The sequence below is a fragment of the Ixodes scapularis genome, unplaced genomic scaffold, assembly GCF_016920785.2.
Source record: "Ixodes scapularis isolate PalLabHiFi unplaced genomic scaffold, ASM1692078v2 PGA_scaffold9__187_contigs__length_104089568, whole genome shotgun sequence".
In the NCBI taxonomy this organism is placed as follows: Eukaryota; Metazoa; Arthropoda; class Arachnida; order Ixodida; family Ixodidae; genus Ixodes; species Ixodes scapularis.
The window spans coordinates 91,854,862-91,879,373 of record NW_024609884.1 but is presented as its reverse complement, the minus strand read 5'-3'; the positions used below and the strand labels follow the sequence as shown (position 1 = coordinate 91,879,373).

At 45.7% G+C, this 24,512-nt stretch overlaps 1 protein-coding gene across 2 annotated transcripts in view; it reads left to right on the top strand.

The window, feature by feature from the left end:
• Positions 1 to 24,512, top strand: part of LOC8041128 (solute carrier family 15 member 1) — a 340,827-nt gene that overhangs the window by 250,421 nt on the left and 65,894 nt on the right. For both annotated transcript variants that reach the window (XM_040218270.3, XM_029975228.3), the window contains 4 exons: positions 8,210 to 8,321; positions 12,867 to 13,008; positions 13,117 to 13,200; positions 16,571 to 16,670. In XM_040218270.3, coding sequence (XP_040074204.1) covers positions 8,210 to 8,321; positions 12,867 to 13,008; positions 13,117 to 13,200; positions 16,571 to 16,670 — 438 coding nt within the window. The remainder of the gene's footprint in view (positions 1 to 8,209; positions 8,322 to 12,866; positions 13,009 to 13,116; positions 13,201 to 16,570; positions 16,671 to 24,512) is intronic.

Genomic DNA, 24,512 nt, shown 5'->3' with positions numbered 1-24,512 from the left:
TTTGCTAGAAAGAGTCTTATACCCTCGTTACACTGGTGCTCTTAGCTGTCATTAGGCCAACGACAGCTGACTCAATCGCGATCGGCCGGAGTTACACGGCGGCGCCAACTGTAATCGAGCCCCGCTAGAGACCATTAAGTTCAACTCAGCTCGCTACCTCAGTTGACTGAGGGGGGTCGCACCAATGTGAAGCGTAGGTTCGTCCGCTTCTTTTGCAGAGGTTCCGATGATGTCTGAACGCCGAGCTCTTATTGGCTGGTTGCAAACAAATAGCAGGTAGACCTCAAGGCATCTGGCACCGAGGTCTACCCACTCTCCTTTCATTCAAAGCCAATCAGAGCTCGGCGTCGTTCTGACGTCACCGCAACTCCTGCGCTAAATGCAGACGACTTTCTCTCCGTAGAGAGCTAAAGATGGCGGCGTCCGCCGCATCGCTGCCCATGGCCAGCGCCAGCGAAGCACTTATTATTGGGGAACATCTAGAGAGTATCGTAGCAGCAAATATTGTCGGAAGAGGTATGATTGGGGGCCAGAGCTGCCGCTAGAACGATCACGGCACACCCCTATAGTGTTTTAGAAGGGGTCTGAAGCAAATGCCGAGCATCGGAGAGGGGCGCTGTAAACGTCTCGGGAAACGCAGCGAGCGAAAGCGCGGCGGCAGCTATTACTTGCGTGTTTTTCAGCTCTTGGTTGTTTCGGTCTACAGAACATTTGGAGTATTATTTTTCGTGGGTGCTATCAACGACGCGCAATTTTTGTTTAAGCAATTGCAGCTTTTTTCACTTTATTAGCGCGAGGCGGCGAGGATTCTCGACGGGAGAACTTGCAGGATGATTTTGTTTCCACAATAGCGCGCATTGATTCGATCTGCGCCTTAAGTAAAAATATATTTCACCTCTGTTTAAAACAAAAAAAACATGCATAGAAACGATTGCCACTGATAATGTTTTACCCTTTTATTCATTCGCACGTATATCGATTCGACTGGATATTACGGAATACATTGCAAGCGTGCATGATGTAGTTTAACAAGTATAAACAAGACGCCAACAACTTCATGCTGCATGGAATCGCTTTAAAGTTCCGAGCTGGCACAAAGGGGCCTGCTCGGAAAGCGGGCCCTTTTGTGCCTTCATCCCGGGCAAGCGGGAACGCAAGGGCTTGACGATAACCTTGCCTGTCTTAACGGCGCACAGATGTACAAACCTGTCGTCGAAATTTCTTTCGCATACGGAGGAGTTTTCATCGAGAGGCTTGTCCGCCCTGGAGATAGCGCAGGCTCACTTCTGAAACGCGTCCAACTTTCTCGGTGCACGAAAAAGGCATAGCGTATTCCCACACGACTTTTATCTCCCATCGTACCCCGGCTCAATGAAAGTTGAGAGCGCTAGTGTAGCTAGGATATTAGCTAAGACTGCGTCAACTCGAGCCTCGTGCGCTCGCGCGCCCCAGGCTTGGCAGACTTTCTTTCACACAGACTTAGCTAAGATATCCATATACGATTGCAAGCTGAGCATCTGGCCGCCGCCATGTCTCTGCTCGTGCAGGCAAGTGCGTGCAATTTCAAGCTTGCCAAAGATACGTTCACGCGCACGCTACGACAGCGGAGGATAAGTGGAGTTCGCGATACAGGCCAGCTGGTTTGATATGGACGTTCTTATCCTGAAGCATGGCGACCGAGTGGACAAAGATAAACACGAGGCTTCACTTGGAGCATTAGGTTTGTTTATACCTTTTGTCACCAAGTTCCAGGGTTAGATTTTGTAGATACTGTACTCGGCGACAACTTTTCTTGGCAGTGCAGTCAAAGGTACGGACACGCGTGCTGTCTCCCCTTTTGAGCGCTGATTAAAGCTCAGTGCGCGCTCTCCTCCTCCCTTGAAAGTCCCAAGTTGTCGCCGAGTATAGTACCTTGTTTTTAGAAAAAAAGATTAAAGAAACAACAACTTTAAAGATACTTGTTTTTGTGCGTTATTTTTGTCACCGACGTCTGGCTATTTTTTGTTTTACCAATTCTGTTTTTGCATTTAGCGTTTATTGACAAAACCGTCTTTGTGCGGTTGGCGTTGTTTAAAGAAACATTTTCGATATAGCACGTGTTGGTAAAACCTCAGTCGACAGAACGATGCCGACCGTTGTGTGTAGCAGTCGTGCTTAAAAGCGGCAACCGCAGGGCCGCGCTGCCAGTTCAACACTCACATTAGGGGGAACGAATGAAGGATTGTCAACAGGATGCTTCTCGCATAATTTAGACGATGGACGAAAAAAGGGGATGAACCACAATGCAAGACGTGTTGCGTGTTGTCTCCTTTTTTGTCCAGTTTAAATCATTTGTTGCCTAAACCAACTTGCCTTCTTGCTAATTTTGTTTTCAAAGAATCCTTCTGTCACTGGCTTAATAAACAGTCAATTACATGCATCTCTATTATGAAGACCGTGACATTGCAGGCTTCTGACAGTGTTTTGATCTTTTTTTCTACCTCTCCTTCTCCTATCCTTTTTTCTGTCTCTACATAAACCATGAAAGGGTGGTTAGTGCGAGCAATTAGGGAAATTCGAAGCTTCGAAGAATAATTATGAGACGAAGTTGGCATCGTTTTTGTTCGAAATGGCGGTGGCATAAATAAAATTTTGCTTGCATTCTCACACGGGAAAATTACGGTTCTTTTTTTTCTTTCTAACTGAAGTAAGTCTGTAACGTCGACGAGCGTGGTGAGCTCTTTTCAAATAGAATAGCGTTTGGCGTGTTTACCAAACCTGAAGCGTGTTTGTGTACACCAGAACGGCCCATGCGTATCCAACGAATGTATTAGACAACATGAAATAAAATTCGAGTTTTTACGTGCCAACCCAACGGAGGACATCTGGCACGCCCCAGCGGAGGACTGGAGCGTGCCAGATCTCACCGAAAGCTCGGTCACATGGCACATTTTCCGCAATAAGCCTCTGTCAGATTAAGGGCCCCTCGGGTGGGATTCGAACCGCCTTCTGGGGATCCGTTGGCCGGCTCCTTGCCTCGGAGCCACCGTGGCGGCTATCAGACAACATTGAGACGACCAAAAAAAGCAAAGCGGCGCCGGGTTTGCCTGGTAGCGTCACAAATCAGCAACATTTTTGCGCTAAATTGTTCAATATTGGCGAAGCAAAAATGTATTTATATACAAGGAAATTGGTCATCATCATACGCGGTCCCCCCAAAAGAAAATAATGTCTCCAAAACAAGAATTCATTTACTCCCTCTCTCTCTTCAGATGAATAAACCATGCTGATTGAATTGAATAAAGGTAACAAAGCTGCCCAAAAACAAATTCTTTGGCAGCGCTGAAATGTTGTCTTTCGGTGGCTTCGCCACATTTATTCCATTCGATCAGTACGGTTTATTCATATGTATATTTTCGATGATATGGGGTCTTTGTTTTTCTTTTTGTTTTCCCTAAAACGGCTAAAGTAAAAAAAAAAAAAAAGAGCCTGGAAATAGAAACTTGATTGCTTCATGATAACATTACCCACCGCGGCGGACGTTAGGTAGAGAGTGTAAAGTGAAAATTATAAATTAATTACCTAAAATCCAACTGGTACGAATACTTTAAGTATTCGTACCAGTTGGCATATTTTAATTAGAAATGTTTTGCCCGTCGAAATGTTTCACCACAGTTGTTAGCATTCAGACAACTAAACTCTACTCCGCGCCATGGCGAAGTGAAGCTGTGAATTTTCCGTCATACTGAACTTACACAGAAAGAGCGCAGAAAGCTGAGCGCCCGAGGAAACAGCAGACTGTGCCCTTTCTACGGTCACGTGACCCTTGTTGGGTCGCGGTGACTCGCTATGCCGCAAAAAGGGGTGCCCCCACCCCCTCCCCCCTTACAAAATGTGTTAATGAATTTCAGTTAAAAGTTTATGGGGTCTACTCATCGTATCTTTTCGAGTCTCAATAGAAATGCAAATGAGTTTTGTACCGAATCCGTAAGGAGTTTACGAAAACTATTGGCCACCGCGTTCCAACTGAAGCTTCGACGTGCTACCGCATAAAGTTTCTAGTGTATTTCATACGAATATAATTTGAAAGTCTATTGACACTGTTTCGTGTCTGTGTTGAAAAACTATTGATTTTTTTGTAACGAGTCCCTAAGGAGTTTCCGAAAACTATTGGCCACCGCGTTTCAGTTAAGGTTTTGCCTTGCCACCTCATAACAATTTCTAGCGCTTCGTCTCTGTCCCCTTCTTCGTCCTTGTTCATTCGGCGCTTTCCATTCAATTATGTACCAACTAGCCCATTTATCTATTTTACAACAATTTCTAATACATTTTATTTGGAAGTCTAGATACACTGCTTTGAGTCTCTGTTGAAAATCAAATGTTTTTTTCTATTAGTGAAAAGACGGTGAGAGTGCAGGCGAGCTGGTGGTAGCTAATCATGTCGTATTACACCTCAGACTGCGGTGGAAGAAATCGGAAGAACTTTCAGTAGGAGGAACAGACACAGAGAACGTCTCCCGCGCTGTAATTGAGGTTTTGATGGGCTATCTCATTAAGTATATTCCGACGAGTCGGAATATACCTAGTGTGTGTGCGTCTGTGTGCGTGTGTGCGCGTGTGTGCGTGTGCGTGTGCGTGTGCGTGTGCGTGTGCGTGTGCGCGTACGCGCGCGTGTGTGTGTGTGTGTGTGTAGACTACGAACCTCCGGTATAGGACATTGAAGATGCACGGCCACCGTCTTCGCACTATTTTTTTTTTTTTAATTTTATCAGCGCTGAGTAGAGCTGTAAAAAAATTGACAAAACTTTTCGCGAAACGACGTTTCAGGAATGTACGATTCGAATTCACATTTTTTCAAGGTGTGCCAAATGTGCTGGTCCCTACGACCTCACCGTGTACATAAGATAAAAACAAAAAAACAGCCGCTTCCTTTTTTTCGTATGCTGCAGTTTTTTTTTTTTCCGTGGAGAATAATATTATATTGAGTTTGAATGCTGAATCTAGGCTTCGGGTGGAAGTGACGTCTCTGAAATCAGTGAGCCATTAACGCGCTAGCATCGCACTGCAACGACCACGGGCTTTATCCCGAAATCCGTGCAAGGGCGTCCAGCATTAACCAGACGGTGCTTTTAATCTCGCATGAAAGCATCGTCTCCTTTCGCGTTTTATGCACGTTTGCGACGGTAACCAACCCACGGCCCCGAGGTGCCACCAATACTATTTAAGCAGCAGGCCACACCGTCGTTTGTTGAATTCCATCTAGGGCCATGTCCCGGTATGTTTTCGCACTGATTGGACTGTTGCTAAATTGCCTCAACGGGGCGTAGCTTCTATAATGAAACTTTAATACTGGGAGCCAATACCCCGCTGTATCGCCTACGAAAGGTTGCATCATGCAGCACGCATTTTGTTAGTACCCGAAGTACGGGCGGGGGTTTCATATGCGCACTGCATGATACGCTAGATCAGGAAGTGTAGCGACCTGGCCCGGCTGTTAGTGAGACGCTGCGATGCGGCACGTGCGCAATTCTGCGACGGGAATCGTCGATTTGCTCGGATGTTGATGGAGCGTCTAATGGCGTCTTCCGTGTCGTTCCGCTCTGTCTCCACTCTTAATTCATCAGGCGGAATAACTGTTTCTCTCTCTGTCCGTTTACGCGTGTGAGAATAACTTGACTTGATCAAACATTATGCTGCTGACTGGTATTGCTTAATGCAGGGGCACGGGCACGGGACACGGCAAGAAACGCATTGCAGATATATTATTTGCGAGGCATAAAGGCCCATTAGGCTAGTTTTTTTTTCTTTCTTGTGTTGGAAACACCTGTTTGGTCACGAACAAAGAGATGCGCTCACACTCTCACACATATGTGCTTTGTTAGGAATCTAATATCGCAAAGTGGCAGAAGCTAAGAACGCTCCAAATAACTGTGGCCGTTTATTATTGATAGCGTAAGAAGTTCACGACCCGTGTTTACGAAAATACGAAAACGTTGAATTGGGCCTGGGGTAGTTTCTCACGAGTCGCCAATGAACCATTGGTAAAAACACTCCTGGTAAACATAAAGTCGTACCAGGCTAGCATCTCCGTCTTGAAATAATATTTGTGCACCATATTCTCGGTGGTGCACCAGTGACTAACATTTGCTTCTTATTAGTCTCAAAAACGGCCCGACCGTATTTTCGAATCATTAAATAATTTACACGAACTAAACCCCAGAAACCACTGCAGATACTTCACGAAGGCCTTCTAGACGGAAAGGATATATGACCTTCGCGGAGGTTCGAGTCGCTTATCACAACTCCAGGAAAACAAGTGCCACCCGTTTTGAACTTCATCATTGCGTTTTATTGCTTCACAAAGTGGCGGCTAGAAGGGGACGTCTGACGATCCCTCGCTTTGGCCAACGGGCGAAAGTGGTCCCGTGATTTAGCTTCACTGCGCACTGTGGAGAATCGTACGTTATTCGACATGAGCGCCACATTCGGAATTGCATTCGCGATCACTGCTACTCTCTCTCTTGCCCTCTCTACTGGGCAGGGATATAGTAAAGTTCCAGTGACTTAAGGAGATAGGTGAGGGCCTGAGAGGGCTGAGGCGCTGAGGGGCCGACAGATCAGTGAGCGGGCGGCCAAGACTGAAAGGGAGAGAGTGGCAGCGATCGCGGAGTGCCCTTGTGGCGCTGCTGCCGGATTCCAGATAATAGGGAGTTTTAAGGAACCGTGTTTGCACATCCGATACGGTACCATGGGCCCTCCGGTATTCACTGTGCATATGAGAGTCTTCTGTGGTGGTGCATGCGCAATTCGTACCAGAGGGCCCATCGTACTGCATCGAATGTGCGCAAATGGTTCTCTGAAACTCTCGAATACTGCGCGATGGTGCTGAAGCGTTGGACCACTCTCGCCCGCGCGATCCTCACACCGGCCCCGCTAGCCCACCATGCCTCTGAAATACGTCCCGATGCTCGCGAGAAGCGCTCGCGTCGGAGCACTGTCCATTGATAAAAGGGCCACCCGAACGGTGCCTTCGGCATATGAGGCCATAGAACCTACTGTCACGGCGCGACAAGAGCAACTCTGGCAATCGATTCCAAACTCTTTTTGAACAAATTAGGGCATCCGATGCTCCCCGTACGGTATTTTCGTCGCACAGATCTGGAAAGCGCCATGCTAGCTCATATTGCCTCCCATGTGATATTGGATCTTTCCTTTGGTAGACGTGGTTCGTGTGGTATTTTCTAACCTCAACAGCTAACGCGAAAAGATGAAACGCATTGCATAATCGTGTGGCGTCGGGTTCTGTGTGGTGATGACCCGGAATCTGTGCACGCGGCCGAGATATAGACGATAATGGCTCTTGTTATCTGTTCCGTCGGCCACACGTGCACTGTTTCCTCAGCCCTTCTAACGTGACCGCCCTGCACACAGCTATGATTGTATTGTCTCGCTCTCAAAAGAACCGCAACGCTTGCAACCAGAACTGTGCCATCTCCTTCATTGGATATCGCCCCACTTTAACCCGTCGCAATAGAAAGACGCGTAGCTCTGTGAACGGAACGTTTGGAAGCTCCTTTCTGCATTCGGAGCTCGCTCGGTATAAGTTACCGAAGTAATACAACGGTCTGAAAAAATAAACCAGCAAATTATAGTTCCCTAGTCGAAAAAAACAACCCTACCGACTTGTATAACAAGGGCATAATGCGTCAAAATACATCCCAATTTTCGCCCTCTGAGGTAATAGCAAATTTTTGGGCACCTCGTGTGCAGGCAACACTCACGTCTTGTGGGAAAATTAGTTTTCGGAATGCCGTCTGCGGGGTAGCACTGGGTCTGATGCGTGCGCGTGGAACGTCGTGCGCACTTTAACAAAACATGTTTTTTTTTGTTTTCTTTTCTGTGAAAATGTTTTTTTTTTGCGCTTTTTTCTCACGGATGAGATGAGCTCCGAGTGGTTTTCAGAGAACTAGACAGAACAAAGGGTTACTGGCGGCTTAAGAAAGTGCCTGGCAGATTATGTTACCGCGTTTAGCTTGGTCATTGGCGCTTCGGCGATCGGATAATGGTGCAATCTGATTGGCTGAGGAGCGATAATAAAATGCTTGGGACGCCTTGCGCTTCTTAAACTGTCCGTGATTGAGCGTGTGACTGTTTTATTTATTTTGTTTTGTTTTCAGTACTTCTGCTACCGGGAGTCTTTCGTTGACATTTTCGTTTCATCTCTCGACAGGAGCATGCGGTCGAGAAAGCGACGGGCGAGAGCCCGAAGCCGTACCCGAAGGCGGTCTTCTTCATCATCGCCACGGAGTTTTGCGAGCGGTTCTCCTACTATGGCATGAGAAGTGAGTGCGTCACGGTTTTTTCGCGAGTCTGGCATGCACAAGTACGGAGCGCGACAGAGCTGAACCTCCTCGCCCCGCTTTGCTTCGTGCTTTCCGCATAGCTCCACCGGAGCCGTTAAAAGACTTACCGCTCAAGAGTCCTGTATATGACTTGCGTTTGACGCCCTCTCCTCGCGCGGTTTTTTCTCCGGGAAAAAAGAAATTAGATGGTTCGAAATGCAGGCTACAGAAGGTACGCTCTCAGCAGCAGGGACAACACAATGGTGACTGACGTTACTTCAGTGCAACCCATGTAAACTGCATTGCGATCGTCTTGGGGTTCCGAAAATCGGGGTCTTTTAAGACTGGTTCACACAGCACCGTTGTCTTGCGTTTTCTTACGTTACGTATAAGTCACCGAAACATTCGTGTCTCGAATATCGCGTGCCAGGCTATCTCATTGAACAGGAAGCCACGCTTAATATGAAGCACACATGTCGCGGTGAATTCTAAGTAAGCTTTCGAAACGTAACCTAATGTTAGAAAACTGGGCCGTGTTAACTAAGGTCATTGGATCCTCAGGAAGTAGCGCCAAGTTCCCCGTATGGTCGCAAATTTGGCTCTGGAAATGAGCATTTTCTCCTTGACCTTTCCATTCTTGATGAGTCAATCTAAATTCGCTGGTGACGGGTAGCTTTATGCAGTCGTTTCTTCTGTACCGAAATTTGGCTATCTACACACCGGGGAAACAAACGTACATCACAGTACCGCCACCACATGCGGTGTCGGTGCTTGGAGGGATTGAAAAATAATTTTTTGTTTTGAAATACGCAACAAGAACAATATCATTCCAAGAGATCCGTGGAGATGTGCATGATTGGTAAGTTAATTGCATACACAGTGGCAAAGACGTTCGTATTGGCAAGGGATGCTTTGTGTACGATGATGTTCCATGGCGATCTTGGTGCAACTGGTTCAGAACGACCTTTTCGAAGCTTCGAAGATATGAAGGGGCCGAAATGGCGATTGCCACGGCAACGGACACTGATCAGCCAATCACCTAGGAGGTTGCGAGGTTTTGTTCGTCTGTATGTTAGTAACTGTTTATGTCCGGCTAGCAGGTAAGAAAAGCAATGGCGCTACTTGCCAAGGATCCGGTGACTTTAGTGTGAACCAGCATTTATGGTGAATAGACCGATCTCACCGCCATAACTTTAGTTCACAGGAGGCAGACGGCAGTGCACGAGGGGGCTCGTTCCGTCTCGTGCTCTACACGCGCAGAGCTCAAGCGAGGTTGTCCCACGTGCAGACAGACTAAAGCTCCCTCCATACATCGCGGCAGCGGTGGCGTAGTCAGACTGGTAGGTGAGGTCGGTCTATTCCTCTGGTAGGTCTAGAGCGGTTTGCGAAATTTGTGAAGGAGGCGAGAGCCTGCTCTGTAGGACACGTTCAAAATTAACTAGCGGAAGATGGTCTCGATTTTTCGAGCGAGCCGCCGGAGGCGGTCTGTTATTCAACTTGCCTGAGCTCTAACTTTACGAGTCGATTGAGGTCTTCGACGATTAATTACCACTCTATTGAAAAACCGTCTGTATGGCCCATCAGGATTTTTGAAAGGTTTTGACGTAGCCTTCAACAATTTCTAAGAGGTCTCAGATGTCCGCCAAAGTTTTCTAAGGGGCCTTCGTACCCTTCAAGAATTTCTGAGCGGTGGGAGAAGTCCGTCATAGCTTTAAGTGTCCTGTGGGAACTGTCACAATCTTTTTAGGTAAAGCATATGACCCATCAAAATAGTTTTAACAGGTCTGGTGTAGAAATTACGAGATCCTTCAGCATATATGCGTTGGGGAAGGTGGTTAGCCATTTAGTATCGGGCGGCCCCAACGAGCGGTTGGTTACTCAGTGTCGCCTTCCCGTCCCAGGCCGGGGATCTATCTCCTTAATCAGCTGAGTGTGCGGATGAGGGAGGAGGTCCCTCAGTGCCCTGTTTTTTGCAACTATTCGTACGCCCGGCTTCAGAAGATCACCCGGCGAGTGTAAAGGAGACCGTAGACGCCACCGCGCGGCACCATGGACAACACCGTGACCGTGCTTGGGATTTCATCAACGGCGGCTGATGTTGGTTTTGCGTTCGTGGTTTTCGCTGCAAGTGTTACTGACAGTGCGTGTGGTGTTCCTGCTTGGTTTTAGAAGTTGAACTACTGTACATCTTAAGAATTTACCCAGCGGCATTGTGAGTATCTCGAAATATATTTTTGGCGACAAAGAATTCGGTTTCCGCTATTAGTTCTGATCGTTCTGCCTACCGCTGCTTGCCCTTGGGTTTCAATACACGTTGATTCTTATTATTTTTCTGCATTTCAACGCGCATGTAAACCTCAGTCTAAAATAAACTTCCAATCTGATATTAAGCAACTGCATTTTATTTTTGGTTCACAGTCATTTGTGCTCCCATAGGGTTGAAAGGCTCTGGGTATCTGAAAGGCTGAACGGCCTGAAACTCTAAAGGGGGTTTGAAGTACTAAAGGAGTTTGAAGGGATGGATTGGTGTGACGGGCTAAAGGTGCTTGAGCGGCTGAGAGGGTCCCATAACGCACGAGGGCTGAAGCGTTAATTTTAATACGGTTCTAAATAAAATAACACTTTAGCTCTTATGTGTTATGGGACCCTCTCAACCGTTCAAATCCCATCAGACCCTTGAACTCATCAGACCCTTTAACCCATCAGACCCCTCAGCGCTTTCGACCCCCTTAAGCGCGAACCAAACCAAATCGTTTTTGTGCGGGCGTAGGCCGTGCGGCTCCCGGAAATTGCGTATTTCGTGACTTCACGCTGATTCCGTGCGCCTTCCGGGCGCGCATAAGAAAGTTGGATGATTTCAACCTTTTCTGAACGCGCAAGAAAACGCGCTGTGAAGTTGTAAAGCGCTCCTGCTCCCAGCCAGTCGGTGGAGGCCACTAGTTCCGGCGCCGTATTTCTTCGCCGACTGGTTCAGATGCTCTCTCCTCGCCCGACGCCGCACCGTCCTAACCAACGCGCATGGTTCTGACCCAGAAAGCGCACCGGGAACAGCAGAAACGCCACGAAATTCGCAATTTCCGGGAAGCGCACGTGCTACGCGCGCGCGACGACGCGTTGGTTTGGATCGCGCTTTAGCTTTCCAACCGTTTAGCTGCCTAAATGACTGCGAACCAAACTCAATTAATTCAGAGGCCAGATTCCCAAAACTTTCTTACGACAAAAAAGTTTGTAAATTTATCTTACGACAACGTTACGAACTTTTGAGTATTCCCGAAGCAAAATGTTCGTAAGTTTTGCGTAAGTTACAACGAAATCCGTAACTTGCGCAAAACTTACAAACATTTTGCTTCGGGAATACTGAAAAGTTCGGAACGTTGTCGTAAGATAAATGTATGAACTTTTTTGTCGTAAGAAAGTTTCGGGAATATGGCCTCAGCTGTTTAAAACGTCATTGGAAGCTTATTTTAGACATTAAGTCTTACATCAATGTTAAAAAAAAAAAGACAAAACAAACGAAAAAAAACAAAAACGACAAGAACCAATGTGTACTGAAAAACCGAGCGGAACCAGGTTTAGAAAGAAGCGTTGACCAGACTACATAGCGGCAACCAAGTTCTTTGTCGCCAAACACACCTTTCGAGGTACTCACAATGCCGCTATGTAAATTTCTGAAATGTAAGGTAGTTCCGCTCTTAAGACCAAGCACGTGCACCACACACAAACCACACACACACTGTCAGTAACACCATTAGAGAAACCAACGAACGCGAATCTGTCATCCGCCGCCGTTTATGAACTCCTGAGTATGGTCACGGTGCCCTTATTTGTGCCGTCGCGGTGGCGCCCCCGGCGTCGTTTCTGCTCGCTGAACGAGCATCTGAATCCGAACGGACCAATTGGTGGATAAAACGGGGCCCCTCTTCAATCCACACACTCAACTGTTTTAGGAAATAGATTCTCGCGTGGGACGGGGATCAGAGACTGAGCAACCGTTTGCTGCGCCCACCCGTTACAAAATGGGCAAGCGGCCTCCCCGACGCATACTTCAAAGGGATCATGTTATCACTTTCACAGACCCGTTAAAACTGTTTTAATGGATCACGTGCTTTCCCGGATAAGATTGTCACAGACCCCACAGGCCTCCAAAAGCTATCACGGACATCTTGCACCATTCAGAAATTCTTGAAGAGATGTCAGGCATATTTGAAAACTTCAATGGACATTTCAAACTTCTCAGAAATTTTTTGAAGGGCATGTCGAGACCTTTCCGAAATCCTAGTGGGCCACACAGATTTTCAGTAGGAACCCCTCGACTCTTACGCCGTCTTCCGAGTGACGTGTGGAGTGTCGTGATTAAGGGGGACGAGAAGCTCCCGGTTGTATTCTCGAATGCGAACTCCCTTTGCTCTCCGGTACTGTGTGTTATTTCTGTAAAGTAAAGGTTACAAGTACTGTGTGTTATTTCTGCAAAATAAAATTCTAAAAAAAAAAAAAAAGCTCGGAGTGGTGCAGATTTTAAAGCGTCGTTTTTCTCATCTTTTGCAGCTATACTGACGTTGTACCTCATAAACATGTTGATGTTCGACGAGAGCACTGCAAAGTCTATATACCACGTCTTTATCATGGGCTGCTACTTCTCACCGGTGCTCGGAGCAATGATTGCCGACTCGTATCTTGGAAAGTTTAGGTCTGTATCGGATAGTCGTCGAGGTGATCTCGTGGCCCAGCTAGAACCACATTTCGAGAATTGATCCTTTCTTATACCTTCTCCCTGTGCTTGTCTTTGTTCTCGCAGGACCATCTTTTATATTTCCATAGTGTACGCCATTGGAAACATAACTCTGGCGGTTTCGGCAACTCCGCCACTGCTGGATCAAATGTGAGTAGCTTCACGCTCTGAAACGCTTGCGTGTGGAGATTGCACCGGGATGCGTTCGAGGAGCCAAACGTTTGTGTCCCTTGAGTCGGCGTAGCCGGTGGAGGGAGTGACAAGTATCGCGTGCTCTCAGCTATTTGGTCGCAGTAGTGCCCGTCTCTGGTATGTCCCGAACACGCTCTGCACGCACACCGTTTTTAGGCTCTCTCAGACTACGTGGTGTCATTTGACGTCAGGTTATACCACATGACACTATGACGCTATCGAGACTGCATGCCACGCTGGGGCACGGAAGCGGCAAGGGCTCACCCTATAAATGTTATTCATAAAAAAAAACAAAAAAGAACGTCCTCTTCTTATCTCATTGGGAACAAATTGTAGAGCTCAACGAGGGACCTTGTTCGTGTCGCTGGTGTCATTTTTTTATTATTGCCAAGAGAAACTACCAGCTTGAGAACGAAAAAATATCCTGAAGATTAAAATTACAAATTCAATAGCTTCGTGAAAGAACGTTATTTCTGTTTAAAATCTGGGCTTCTAGGTCACCGATGTTAGCAGGTGTGTTTACTCAATTTTGAGGCAAAACGGTGATCCTGAAAAAACCGCCGGAGCTCTCCTTTAGTCGGCTCGATCGACAGTTTGAGCCGATGTGTAGCCGATCACATGCAGTCAACAACGCAAATTCGTGGCGCTCGTCGCATTTCAGCATGGACAGGAGCCGTGACCTCGCCCTTTGAGTCCGTACGTTTGTGCTTGCGTGTCATATTGACTTTGGCTCCGACTTCAGGTGAAACTAAGTATAGTTTGATTGTGGCGCACTAGAGATGGTCAATTGACCCAATAGGTGCACAGTCCTGTACAGAAAACCAAGGACACATCTAAAACGCATTACGGAGTCTGTCTCGCTGATTGGTACCAATCAGCGAGATTGGGTGTGAATAGGGGAATTTTTTTTGTCTTTCTTGTAGATACCTTGTATGTCTCCTCGGCTACGGCCGCTCGATCCCCTCCGCTACTGCTACTGCAGAAGCGTCCTGCCCATGGATCTCGTCCGTCGGAGGCGATAGTTCTTTATGCCGTAGCTCTGCCGGCCGTGGCGCTTGCTAGCGAAAGACAGTTTCTCGCCCACCCGGCTCCACCCGCCAAACGCATGAACCTCGGCCGTATTTCTTGATCGTATTTTCTTGCGTTCGAGGTGATATATGTGTTAATTTTTAATCGGACGGTCTCAATTTAATCACGCGCTAGATCTCCTATTGAACACTCTGAAAATTACCGCAGGATTAAGACGCATAAAGACAAGCGTCCTACGCTACTTCAAAGACGTTGGTTGCATGTAAGATGGATACGAGAGAAATTGTGTCGGCATCGCAGTCGGCCGCAGCAATTTTTGCTTTCTTCCTACCTTGTAGTCTCATTTAAAGTAGCACGCAACGGTCCTAGATTTTGGCTGCCACTGGCTATCCTTGTCGCTGCCTTGCCGTGAGATGTTCTGTAACCAGGCATCCCGAAGGCTTCCTTCGCACGGCAGCTCGTGGTACTGCAGATCGGGGTTTCCTGCCGCTTTCGATTTGCAGCACGGCACGCAGCAGGTTTTAAGAGGTGCGTGCCTCACAATTCACAGGGAACCTTTGACTATTCAAATGGCATTAAAGAACGACAGATAAATTGTACGAGCGCAGATAAACACCGTGGAGGGGCAAGAGCGCCTCGAGTTTGGCTGCATTTTCAACTTGAAATGTGGGGCGTCGGGATCGTTCTTACCGCGGTGTCTTCAATCTCTGTGGAGGGGCGCAAATCGGAAGTGTGAATGGATGGTCCGTGTTGGAGGCAGAATGACAGACACTGCCTTAGAACAGCAGGACGGAGGTCCCTAAAGAAGAAGACGCCAAGGAAGATGCTGGGTAATTGAATTATCCAGCAGGTAATTACAATGACCAATTTGGAATTTCAATCAGTGCCGGGAGACGCGATTGCGGCAAGGATCTTAAACTGGTTTGTGCAGTGACCCCAGATTCCCATTTCGACGGGTAACGCGACTCAAAGGCGAACGTTTATGATGGTTCACTTCGAATATTTTGACGCCTGGCACGGCCCTTCCATTCCCAAGGTATGAGAAATGACTTAATACCTTAGGGAAAGTATGTTTAAGCATATGATTACCACAGCTTTTCCTTGAGCACGTGGCAGTCCAGACATCAGATGAAGAAAGATATTCCAAGGTCCAAAGCTCGTTTGTATGCTAGACCAAAGTTATAATGATAAAATTACTTATTTGAATAATTCCCAATTTTTCGAATAATAGGGTTGTATCAGTATCGAACCTCTGATTACATATTAAAGGATTTACACTCTTCTGCGACACATGGAGAAGATGCATATTTGAAACAATGATGTTTCCCTGTACAAAAAAGTAATTAAAACAAGTAGAAGACAAATGTATAAATAAGAGAACAGATGAGGGAAATGTATTTATATCTTGAGTATGGTATCTACAATTCTAATAGCATTCTATATATCATTTCAGCTGCTTCGTCCCACCGCGCTATTTGTTAAGAATTACACGAAGACCATTGCCGTTTTATGATATTTATGAACGACATGAGTCTATTGAGAGAGTCTAATTATATTAATGTTTATTATATTCGGCCTAAACAAAACAGCTTTTACTGACGAATAAAAACCAATCCACACATTAAGAATTTCTAGAAACATATTGTTCGTAACTATATTTTCAGAAATGCTCTATCTCGAAAAAAATTGCGGCTTTTATCTACATGTTTGCTTTGTTACTAATCTTTATCGAGTCATTGATAATGAGCACGCAAAGGCCCTGGCTCTTGGCTGCATCTGACTCTCTTTGTCGGGGCCTTGTCGAAAAATGTTCCGCTACCAGGCATCCTGAAGATTTCCGTTGACGACAGCTTGTGCATGTGTGTGTTTCTTGCCATACTTGATTTGCAGCACGGCACGCTACAATATTTAGGCATTGCGTGCTCCGTAATTCACTTGAAAACTTATCAACTGTCTAAATGACACTTAAAACGACAGAAAAATCGACCCACTACCAAGAACGCAGATAAACGCTGTGGAGCACCAAAAACGGCTGGATTTTGACCGCGTTCAACGCCTCCACCATGGATTTTGGCTTTCGCGGTCTCACCCACATGCAGCACCCCCACTATCCGTCACGGTAGACGAACGAACGCTCTGTTGTTCGTGGGAAGATTCAGCGGGCCGCTCTTGGAGGAGCGTGAGAGGAGATCGAGGGGCTGTGCCTCCGCTTTCCTTTTCCACGTGCTCCAAACGTACTAAAATTCTTGGCTTGATATCTAACTCCCCTTTTTTTTTTTGTTACTTCTTTGCTTTGCAGCTGGATACCTATGGTGGGCTTGACGGTGATCGCGTTTGGAACGGGTGGCATCAAACCATGCGTTGCTGCTTTTGGTGGAGACCAGTTCGGTCCTGGTCAGGTGAGTATTTATTTCTCTATCGGAACTCTACAAAGCGCTGCTTCGAACGCGGATACGGCCGAAAATTCTGATAGCACCCTCTTTACCCAGTCGGCGTGGGTAGCGAAGGACGCGTAAAAGAGGTATTAAGAGAGAAGGCTCTGCGTGTTCTCCACTTAGATTGGAGGGGTTCATACCTTAATGATAGGGTTCAAAATGGGAGGATCCGGGAGAGGATATATTTGCAAGAGCATAAGACGCGAAGTGCGCGTCGCTCTAAAGGTCTATTTCCTACCTGCCTCTCTGATGACTGTTCTGTTATGAGACTACGATAGAGCTTGTAAGGGTTACGGCAGAAGAGTCCAGAAGCCGGTTAGTACTTGTGCGAGAACTTAGAAAGGCGAGGAGCAAACTAAGGGGAATAGAGGACTTTCTGCTGGCTCGAAAATTGATTTGCTTCAATGAGATTAATCTCTCTATCTCTCTCTCTCTCTCTATATATATATATATATGGCAAAAGTAAGGTGCGCGGTCACAGCAGCCGTAGGATGATAAAAAATAAAATTCCAATTTAATGGCGAAAAACGTCACGCAAGCAAAAAAGAGGCTGAAGTGTCAAAAAAAAAAAAAGGCTTGTATTAGTTTACGGGAATAATGATGATGATGATGAAGAGCAGGGACCGCTCTTCATCACCTGATGAAGAGCGGTCCCCGCTCAGAACGTCGAAATAAACCTCGAATTAGTATCTCCGACAGTACGGATCTTTGACTTGTTAACTTTTCCCGGTCCATTGCTTTTATATTTACCTTACTTCCACCTATATATATATATATATATATATATATATATATGTATAATACGAGGTCCAGGGCTTGGCTGCCGAAAGTTTGTATATAATAAAGAGCCACTTCAAAAATTTAACTCCTTTACTTAGACGTTTCGACCCGAGACGGGTACCCGTCTTGGGTCGAAACGTCTAAGCAAAGGAGTTAGGTTTTCGAAGTGGCTCTTTATTCTATATAAATATAAAGTAATGAAGTCTCACTTCGAAACGTTGTTGGAGTTTTAAAGCATTTAGTGAGTCGACGTTTCGGCCTGAGACAGGCCTTCTTCAAGACTGGTTGCCGCCAAAATCGGTTACAGAGTTGTTTTCGGTTTCCACACGCGGGTCGCGTCACGTGTCAGGTCACCTGTAAAAATGCCCAAGTAAACAACGCTGCTATACTCGGTCCCACTCCCCGCCCGGCCGCAGCAGACGCCGCCAGCCATCGGAGCCAACCAAAGGCCGCGTCAGTTCTCGTGACCCCGGGAACGGAGCGCCGTCACGTATGTTCCTGGGCTCCGTTACGAGGGTCACGGAAACTGACGCGGCCTTTTTATTCTATTTTTTATTTATTTATTACCTACTTCGCCCAGTGGGCATTACAGTAAAAGGTGGGTGGGGGGATAGTACATGAGAAATAGCGCAGAACAGCAAAATATACAGAAGATGCCATATATATATATATATAAAAAAAACACAAAATTCTCAGTACAGTGCTAACAAACAAAAAATTCATACAGCAAAGAATGATGGTCACCTTACATCAACGTGATAGTGTCAAAAAAGGAGCAACCAGAAGAAAGTTCTACTTAGGCACCCGGGAGCGTATTCCATTCGTGCATCGTCCGGGGAAAAACCGAATACTTTAGGACATCAGTCCTTGCACAGAATTCTCGAATTTTTTGGAATTATCTACCCTGCGGGAAATGTAGGAAGGCATTATACAATATTTTGACTTATCTAGACCTGTGTTCCCATAATAAAGATTGTGCAAAAACTTTAAACGTAGACATTTCCTTCTAAACTGCAAAGATTTCCATCCCAGTGTGCGCTTAATTTCTGATGAGCTTTCCCTCAAGTTATAATTATCTGAAACAAATCTAGTTGCTTGGTTTTGAATCCTTTCTACTTGATTAATATATGTTTGCGTAAGCGGGTCCCACACAATACACGCGTATTCTAAGATCGGTCGAACGTACGAGAAATAAAGAGCCTCTTTCAGGTCTGCAGAAATTTGCCGAAAGTTGCGACGGAGGAAATGTAACATGCCGCTAGCTTTAGAACATAAACCCGTGACGTGATCATTCCATCTCAAATCATTGGACAACAGCACTCCAAGATATTTTGCCTCAGTAACAAGATCCAAAGGTTGGTTACCTAGAAGAAAAACTGAAGGAACTACTTCATGTTTTCTTGTAAACCTAACATGGTAACATTTCGATCTACTATACGAAACATCTTCCATCTGTCGCACCACCCAGAAATGCTATCTGGGTCACTCTGTAGAAGTTCAACATCTCCGCGTATTTCTTTATACAAAACACAATCGTCCGTATACAACCTGATGTGAGATGAGATTCCGTTTGTAATATCATTTATAATAATTAGAAAAAGAAGGGGGCCTAAAACTGAACCTCGTGGTACACCCGATGTTACGGCTACATATGATGAGTGAATTCCGTTAATTACAACACGTTGTTTCCTGTCACCGAGATAATTTGCTATTCATTGCACGACTTTTGTATCGATGTTCAGACTACGCAGCTTGTGAAGCAGAAGCGAGTGGTCAACTACATACGCTTTCTTAAAATCCAAAAAAAATACAATCAGTTTGAGAGGCCTTATCAATCGAATAAGCAAGGTCGTCATAAAATTTGAGTAATTGTATATTACATGATAAAGCTTGGCGGAAACCGTGCTGGACTGTAGAAAAGAAGTTATGGTTATTTAGATGACGCGCAAGACTTGAATAGATAACATGTTCCATTATTTTGCAGCATTCACTCGTTAGTAATATTGGCCTATAGTTACTTACATCTTTTCTCGCCGTTCTTGTGTATTGGAACTACATTTCCGGTTTTACAGACATCACGGAGAGAGCCGATTTCTAACGATTTTGAGTATAGTATGATAAGACATGACGCGACGATATCAGCACATGATTTCAAAACTATGTTGGGGATTCCGTCCGATCTGGTGGCCTTTCCCAGTCTGATATTGCTTAATAATTTACGTATGCCATTATGATCAAAGGTAATGTCGTCCATAGCATCATTAATTACGTCAACAGTTGGCGGTAGAGGCGCAGGTGTTAAAGTTGAGAAGACAGACCTGAAATACCCATTGAATGCGGCTGCTTTTAAGCTGTCGTCTGTTACAAGAGCGTTGTCAATCAAGTGGAGGGACACCCGCCAAATCCTTTCGTTGAGATTTAACATATTTCCACAGCTCATTAGGGCAATCTTTAATTTATTGACCAAACGAGGAGAAATAATCAGGCTTTGCATTTTTTTATTTTAGTTTTGAGCTTTCGTTTAAGCTCCTTAAGATGACCGCGTGTAGATGAATCGTTAGTGTTTTTATACCGTGCGAAAATACGCTTATCTCTATGTATTGAACGTTCGATTTCCGGACTCATCCAAGGCTTATCTTGCTGGCGTCTCGCCCTGACTATCTTAGCTGGTACGTAAACGTCAAGCAGTTCATTTATCTTATCCTTAAATAAATTCCACATTGCGTTTAATCGGTACATACACTTTGCACCTCAAACCGAGGTAAACAATCCATGAGATCAAAACTTAGGCCATCAAAGTCAGCTCTGCCGAACATGTAAACCTTTTTTGGTTGGCTTTTATATCGTAATACATTTGGACATTGTATTGTCGCTACAACTGCTTCGTGGTCGCTTTTGCCTGGTATTACAGAAACAGAGGTGAAAGTTGACGGCCTATTACACAAGAATAAGTCCAAGACAGTTGATCGGCTGGCACTGGTTCTGGTGAGCTCAGTGACAAACTGATAGAAATCAAATTCATTACCAACATTTAAAAACGTTGAATAGAGACACGACGAATGAGTCGTAACGGGATGATAATTTACCCAAGATACATCTCCAGGATGTAGAAATCCCCACCCAAAACTACATTTCCCGGTGCTACAACGGACATCGCATTGTACAGCGACGTAAGAGGCTGCGCCGTGCTCGACGGAGGCCTATAGAACGCGCCTACCGTCAAATATTCACCTTGAGAAATCAAAATCTTGCAGCACACTGCTTCACAAAACACACCATTAATGTCTACTGGAGAGCTATGTAAGTTCTGGTTAACAAGCAAGAATACACCACCACCTTGATTATGTCTATCAGCTCGGTAAACGTTATAGTTCGAAGGAAATACTTCCGTGTCAAGGAGAGAGGCGTCAAGCCATGATTCGGTTCCGATAACGGCATCGGGTGTGGTGACCGAGATAAGACCAGAAAGATTGTCCGTTTTGTTTTTTATACTTCGGCAGTTGACGATAAGAAACGTAAGGTTGTTTACTAATGCGGCTCTTGCCACAGAACTGCTTTGTAATTGCTAGCGATTGCAATCCACAACTGATGCAGAACTTTCGTCATACATGTACAGTCGGCCGTACAAAAGATTGACACAAGAGAGCGATGGCCTGGCCGGCGATAAGGCGACACGGGGCGCTTCGATAGCGTAAGCACGCTGGGGTCGTGATTGCCGGATTAGTCCACTCTTGGATGCACGGGGGACGTCGACACGCCGGAGCCGTGCCCAAAGCGCGCTTTCGAAACACAGCGTGACTGCGCACATGTGTTCTGTTCTTTCTTGCTCGGTGAGAACAGCGCTATCCTTTTTTTTTTCATCGCATCGCATCACACTGCGATCAAATTCAGACTTTTTTTTATTACAGCTTTCTATACTTTTTCTTATTGATTGTGTTGCGATTTGAAAGATTCGCATTTTTATAGGGAAAATACTCCCGTCTTCCACGCACAAATTTGAAACAGCAAATAAAATAAATATCACTGTGAAGACTTTGTTTATTACAACGAAAAAAAGCGTCGTCTCACGCGTGACTCGTCACCCTCAAAAACAGGCCGCACGTAAAAAAAAAAAAAAAAAAAAAATCACAAACGATAACTATATCTATTTATAATTCAATTAAATGCAAAGGTGCAAGCGAGCTGGACAAGAATGATGAAAATAATCCCTGGAGAAGGGGAACAAGAGGGACAAAGGACAAACATAAATCTTCAAACACAGCTAGGTGACTGGTGAGCGACCGAAAAAATCCGCCTGGTCCGGGTATCGAACCCGGGACTTCTCCATTACAGGTGGAGCGCTCTACCAACTGAGCTAACCAGGGGTTAGACGTCAGTGGAGCAAACGGGTTTTATCAGTTGCCACCAGTCTAACACCAACAAGGGTGGAGCTTGCAAGTTAAGGTTGTAATTATAATGCAATTAAATGCAAAGGTGCAAGCGAGCTAAACAAGACTGATGAAAATAATCCCTGGAGAAGGGGAACAAGAGGGACAAAGGACAAACATACACCTTTGACACTGTTTGGGCAAGGCACCGACAAAAGAAATGGATTTGAACTACGACAGGTAGTGTTATGACGCAAAGGACTAGCCTAGAGCAAGAAGAAACGTGAGCATACGGGATGCACGTCGGCGCCAAGCCCCATCGGTGAAGCGGCGTGACGCCCCTTTTCAAAGCTTGAATCTGACGATAAGGTCCCCCGTTGCCAGACGATTCCTTCGTAGATGGTCAATCCTGACGGCAGCCGATCGTCCGAAAACGAAACTGTCGTCGGAGCACAAATGGAAGGACACGGTTCTTCGTTGGGCCTCAAAGGTGTACCCGGGGCTGTGTGCTGCGCTGGTTTCATGAAGGAGTGCGGAAACCTGGAGCAAGAACAAGCGTGAGCATACGGGATGCATGTCGGCGCCAAGGCCCCTTTGGTTGGCTCCGATGGCTGGCGGCGTCTGCTGCGGCCGGGCATAGAGTGAGACGGAGTATAGCAGCATTTTTTACTTGAGCATTTTTACACGTGATCTGACACGTGACGCGATCCGGGTGTGCAAACCGAAAACAACTCTCTAACCGATTTTGCCAACCAGTCTTGAAGAAGGCCTGCCTCAGGCCGAAACGTCGACTCACCATATGCTTTAAAACTCCAACAACGTTTCGAAGTGCGACTGCATTACTTTGTAGACTGCGGCATCCTGCGCTATATATATATATATATATATATATATATATATATAATTTTTTTAAGCAAAAGGCCCGTATTAACGTGCCGTAGACTGCAGACGGGCACAATAGGAACTCGCTCTTAGCATGGGAAAGACGATGACTGGCAACGTAACGGTGTGCCCACGACATTTCTTTTCCAACAGCAACTACTTCTTAGCTAAGAGATTGGTGATACGCGATAATTTATATCTATTTTGGCTTGGCGGCAGTCAAGTTCCTCGAAAAAAAGAAGAAAAAAAAGCCTCATATGGAGATAAACACGCGTAAAGAATGCATGCGCTCTAACGCTTCCTTCATCGCCTCTTTACATTTTTTGTCGTGCGGCCTGCAGCTCATCAGTGGTGCAGTTCGTGTGCTTGAACTTGCATGAGGCGCTCACGCAGTCCGGTGGTTTCGTCGGTGCACGACTGAATACTAAAAACAAACCTAGTCTAATTTCTCGCTTAGCCAGGGAGTGTTCAAGAGTGACTTGGCAAATGACAAAACTAAAAAAAAAATATAGTATTAGAAAATGTATTTGGATGTGGCACTGAGCATGACGCAAACACCGTAAAGAACATTCATTCTCTCACCGATTTCTCTGCGGGAAAATCGACGCGTTTTATTTTTTACATTAGGAAAAATAACATTTTACGTTGATTGCCGCCGCACTTTGTTTTTGTCGGTCAACTCGTTTGGTCAATCGAGGCTTCGACAAATATGGCGGTTGGGCCACCTGAGCCAAGTGGGACTCGTCCTAGAAGGAATATGGCAACCGAATTTATTTTGTTTGCTGTACTCTGGGAATGAACGAGTGCCTCTATTCACACTGAAGAAAAAAGCACGTATGTTCTATAAAAAAAAAGGAATCTTCGTTATACATGCAATGCACTCGGGATGCCGTTTCAGTGGCAAACATGCATCCATTTTTCTCCAGTGGAGATTGCATGGCCATTTGAGGTCGAGCACCTTTTCCGGTCAACAAGGCGCACCGTTCTATAACACCAGTTGAAACGGCTCACGAGAAAGTTGCTACGCCACACCTTCGGACTAGTCGCACTTCAGTGTGCACTTTCAGCGGACAAACTATAAGCCCGCATATCTGTATGGTTTCGAACCGTTTTCAAAGCGCTGGAAGACCAGGCCGAGCGCTTTCAATGCTTTGCTGTTCCTCTTTTGTCGCAAATGTCGATAGGACCGACGTCTTGCACAATTCAAGTGCATACTTATAGAAAAGACACAAAAAAAACGCGTATAAGTCGAAAAACGCAGACAAATGGCTGCTTGCTTCAATATTAAAAGTATAAACAGCCCAGCGACACGGACGGAGTTAAAAAAGACTGACAAACAACTGAGCTGGCTTACAACTAAACTTTGTTCTGAAGACATCAGGTGGTGGCACATACTACATGTTTTGCAACCAAACAAGTCAGGGAAAGAAAATATATAACAGATAGACGTCACGTGCTCCTAAAGCAATTCGCGCGCTGTGCCTTATTCGACATAAGAGGCAAGACCTATCCGAAAGGGACAGTGAAGAAGAGTATATATATTGCGTCCTTAATTGGTCAATCTTGCCTTCTTTTATAAATAGAAGAATATGAGAGTATCATATTAACCGGAATAATTGAAGCAGGCGAGATCGGGCAGTAAGGGCCGGTATGTGTCAGCGCTTTTTCACTCTCATTGTCAGATAGGGAGTGTTACTTTATAAGTCCACCGTGCGCAAAGGACTTTAGAAGCACGTGACCCGTATCTGTTCTTTTTTACTGCCCTATAGTATAAACA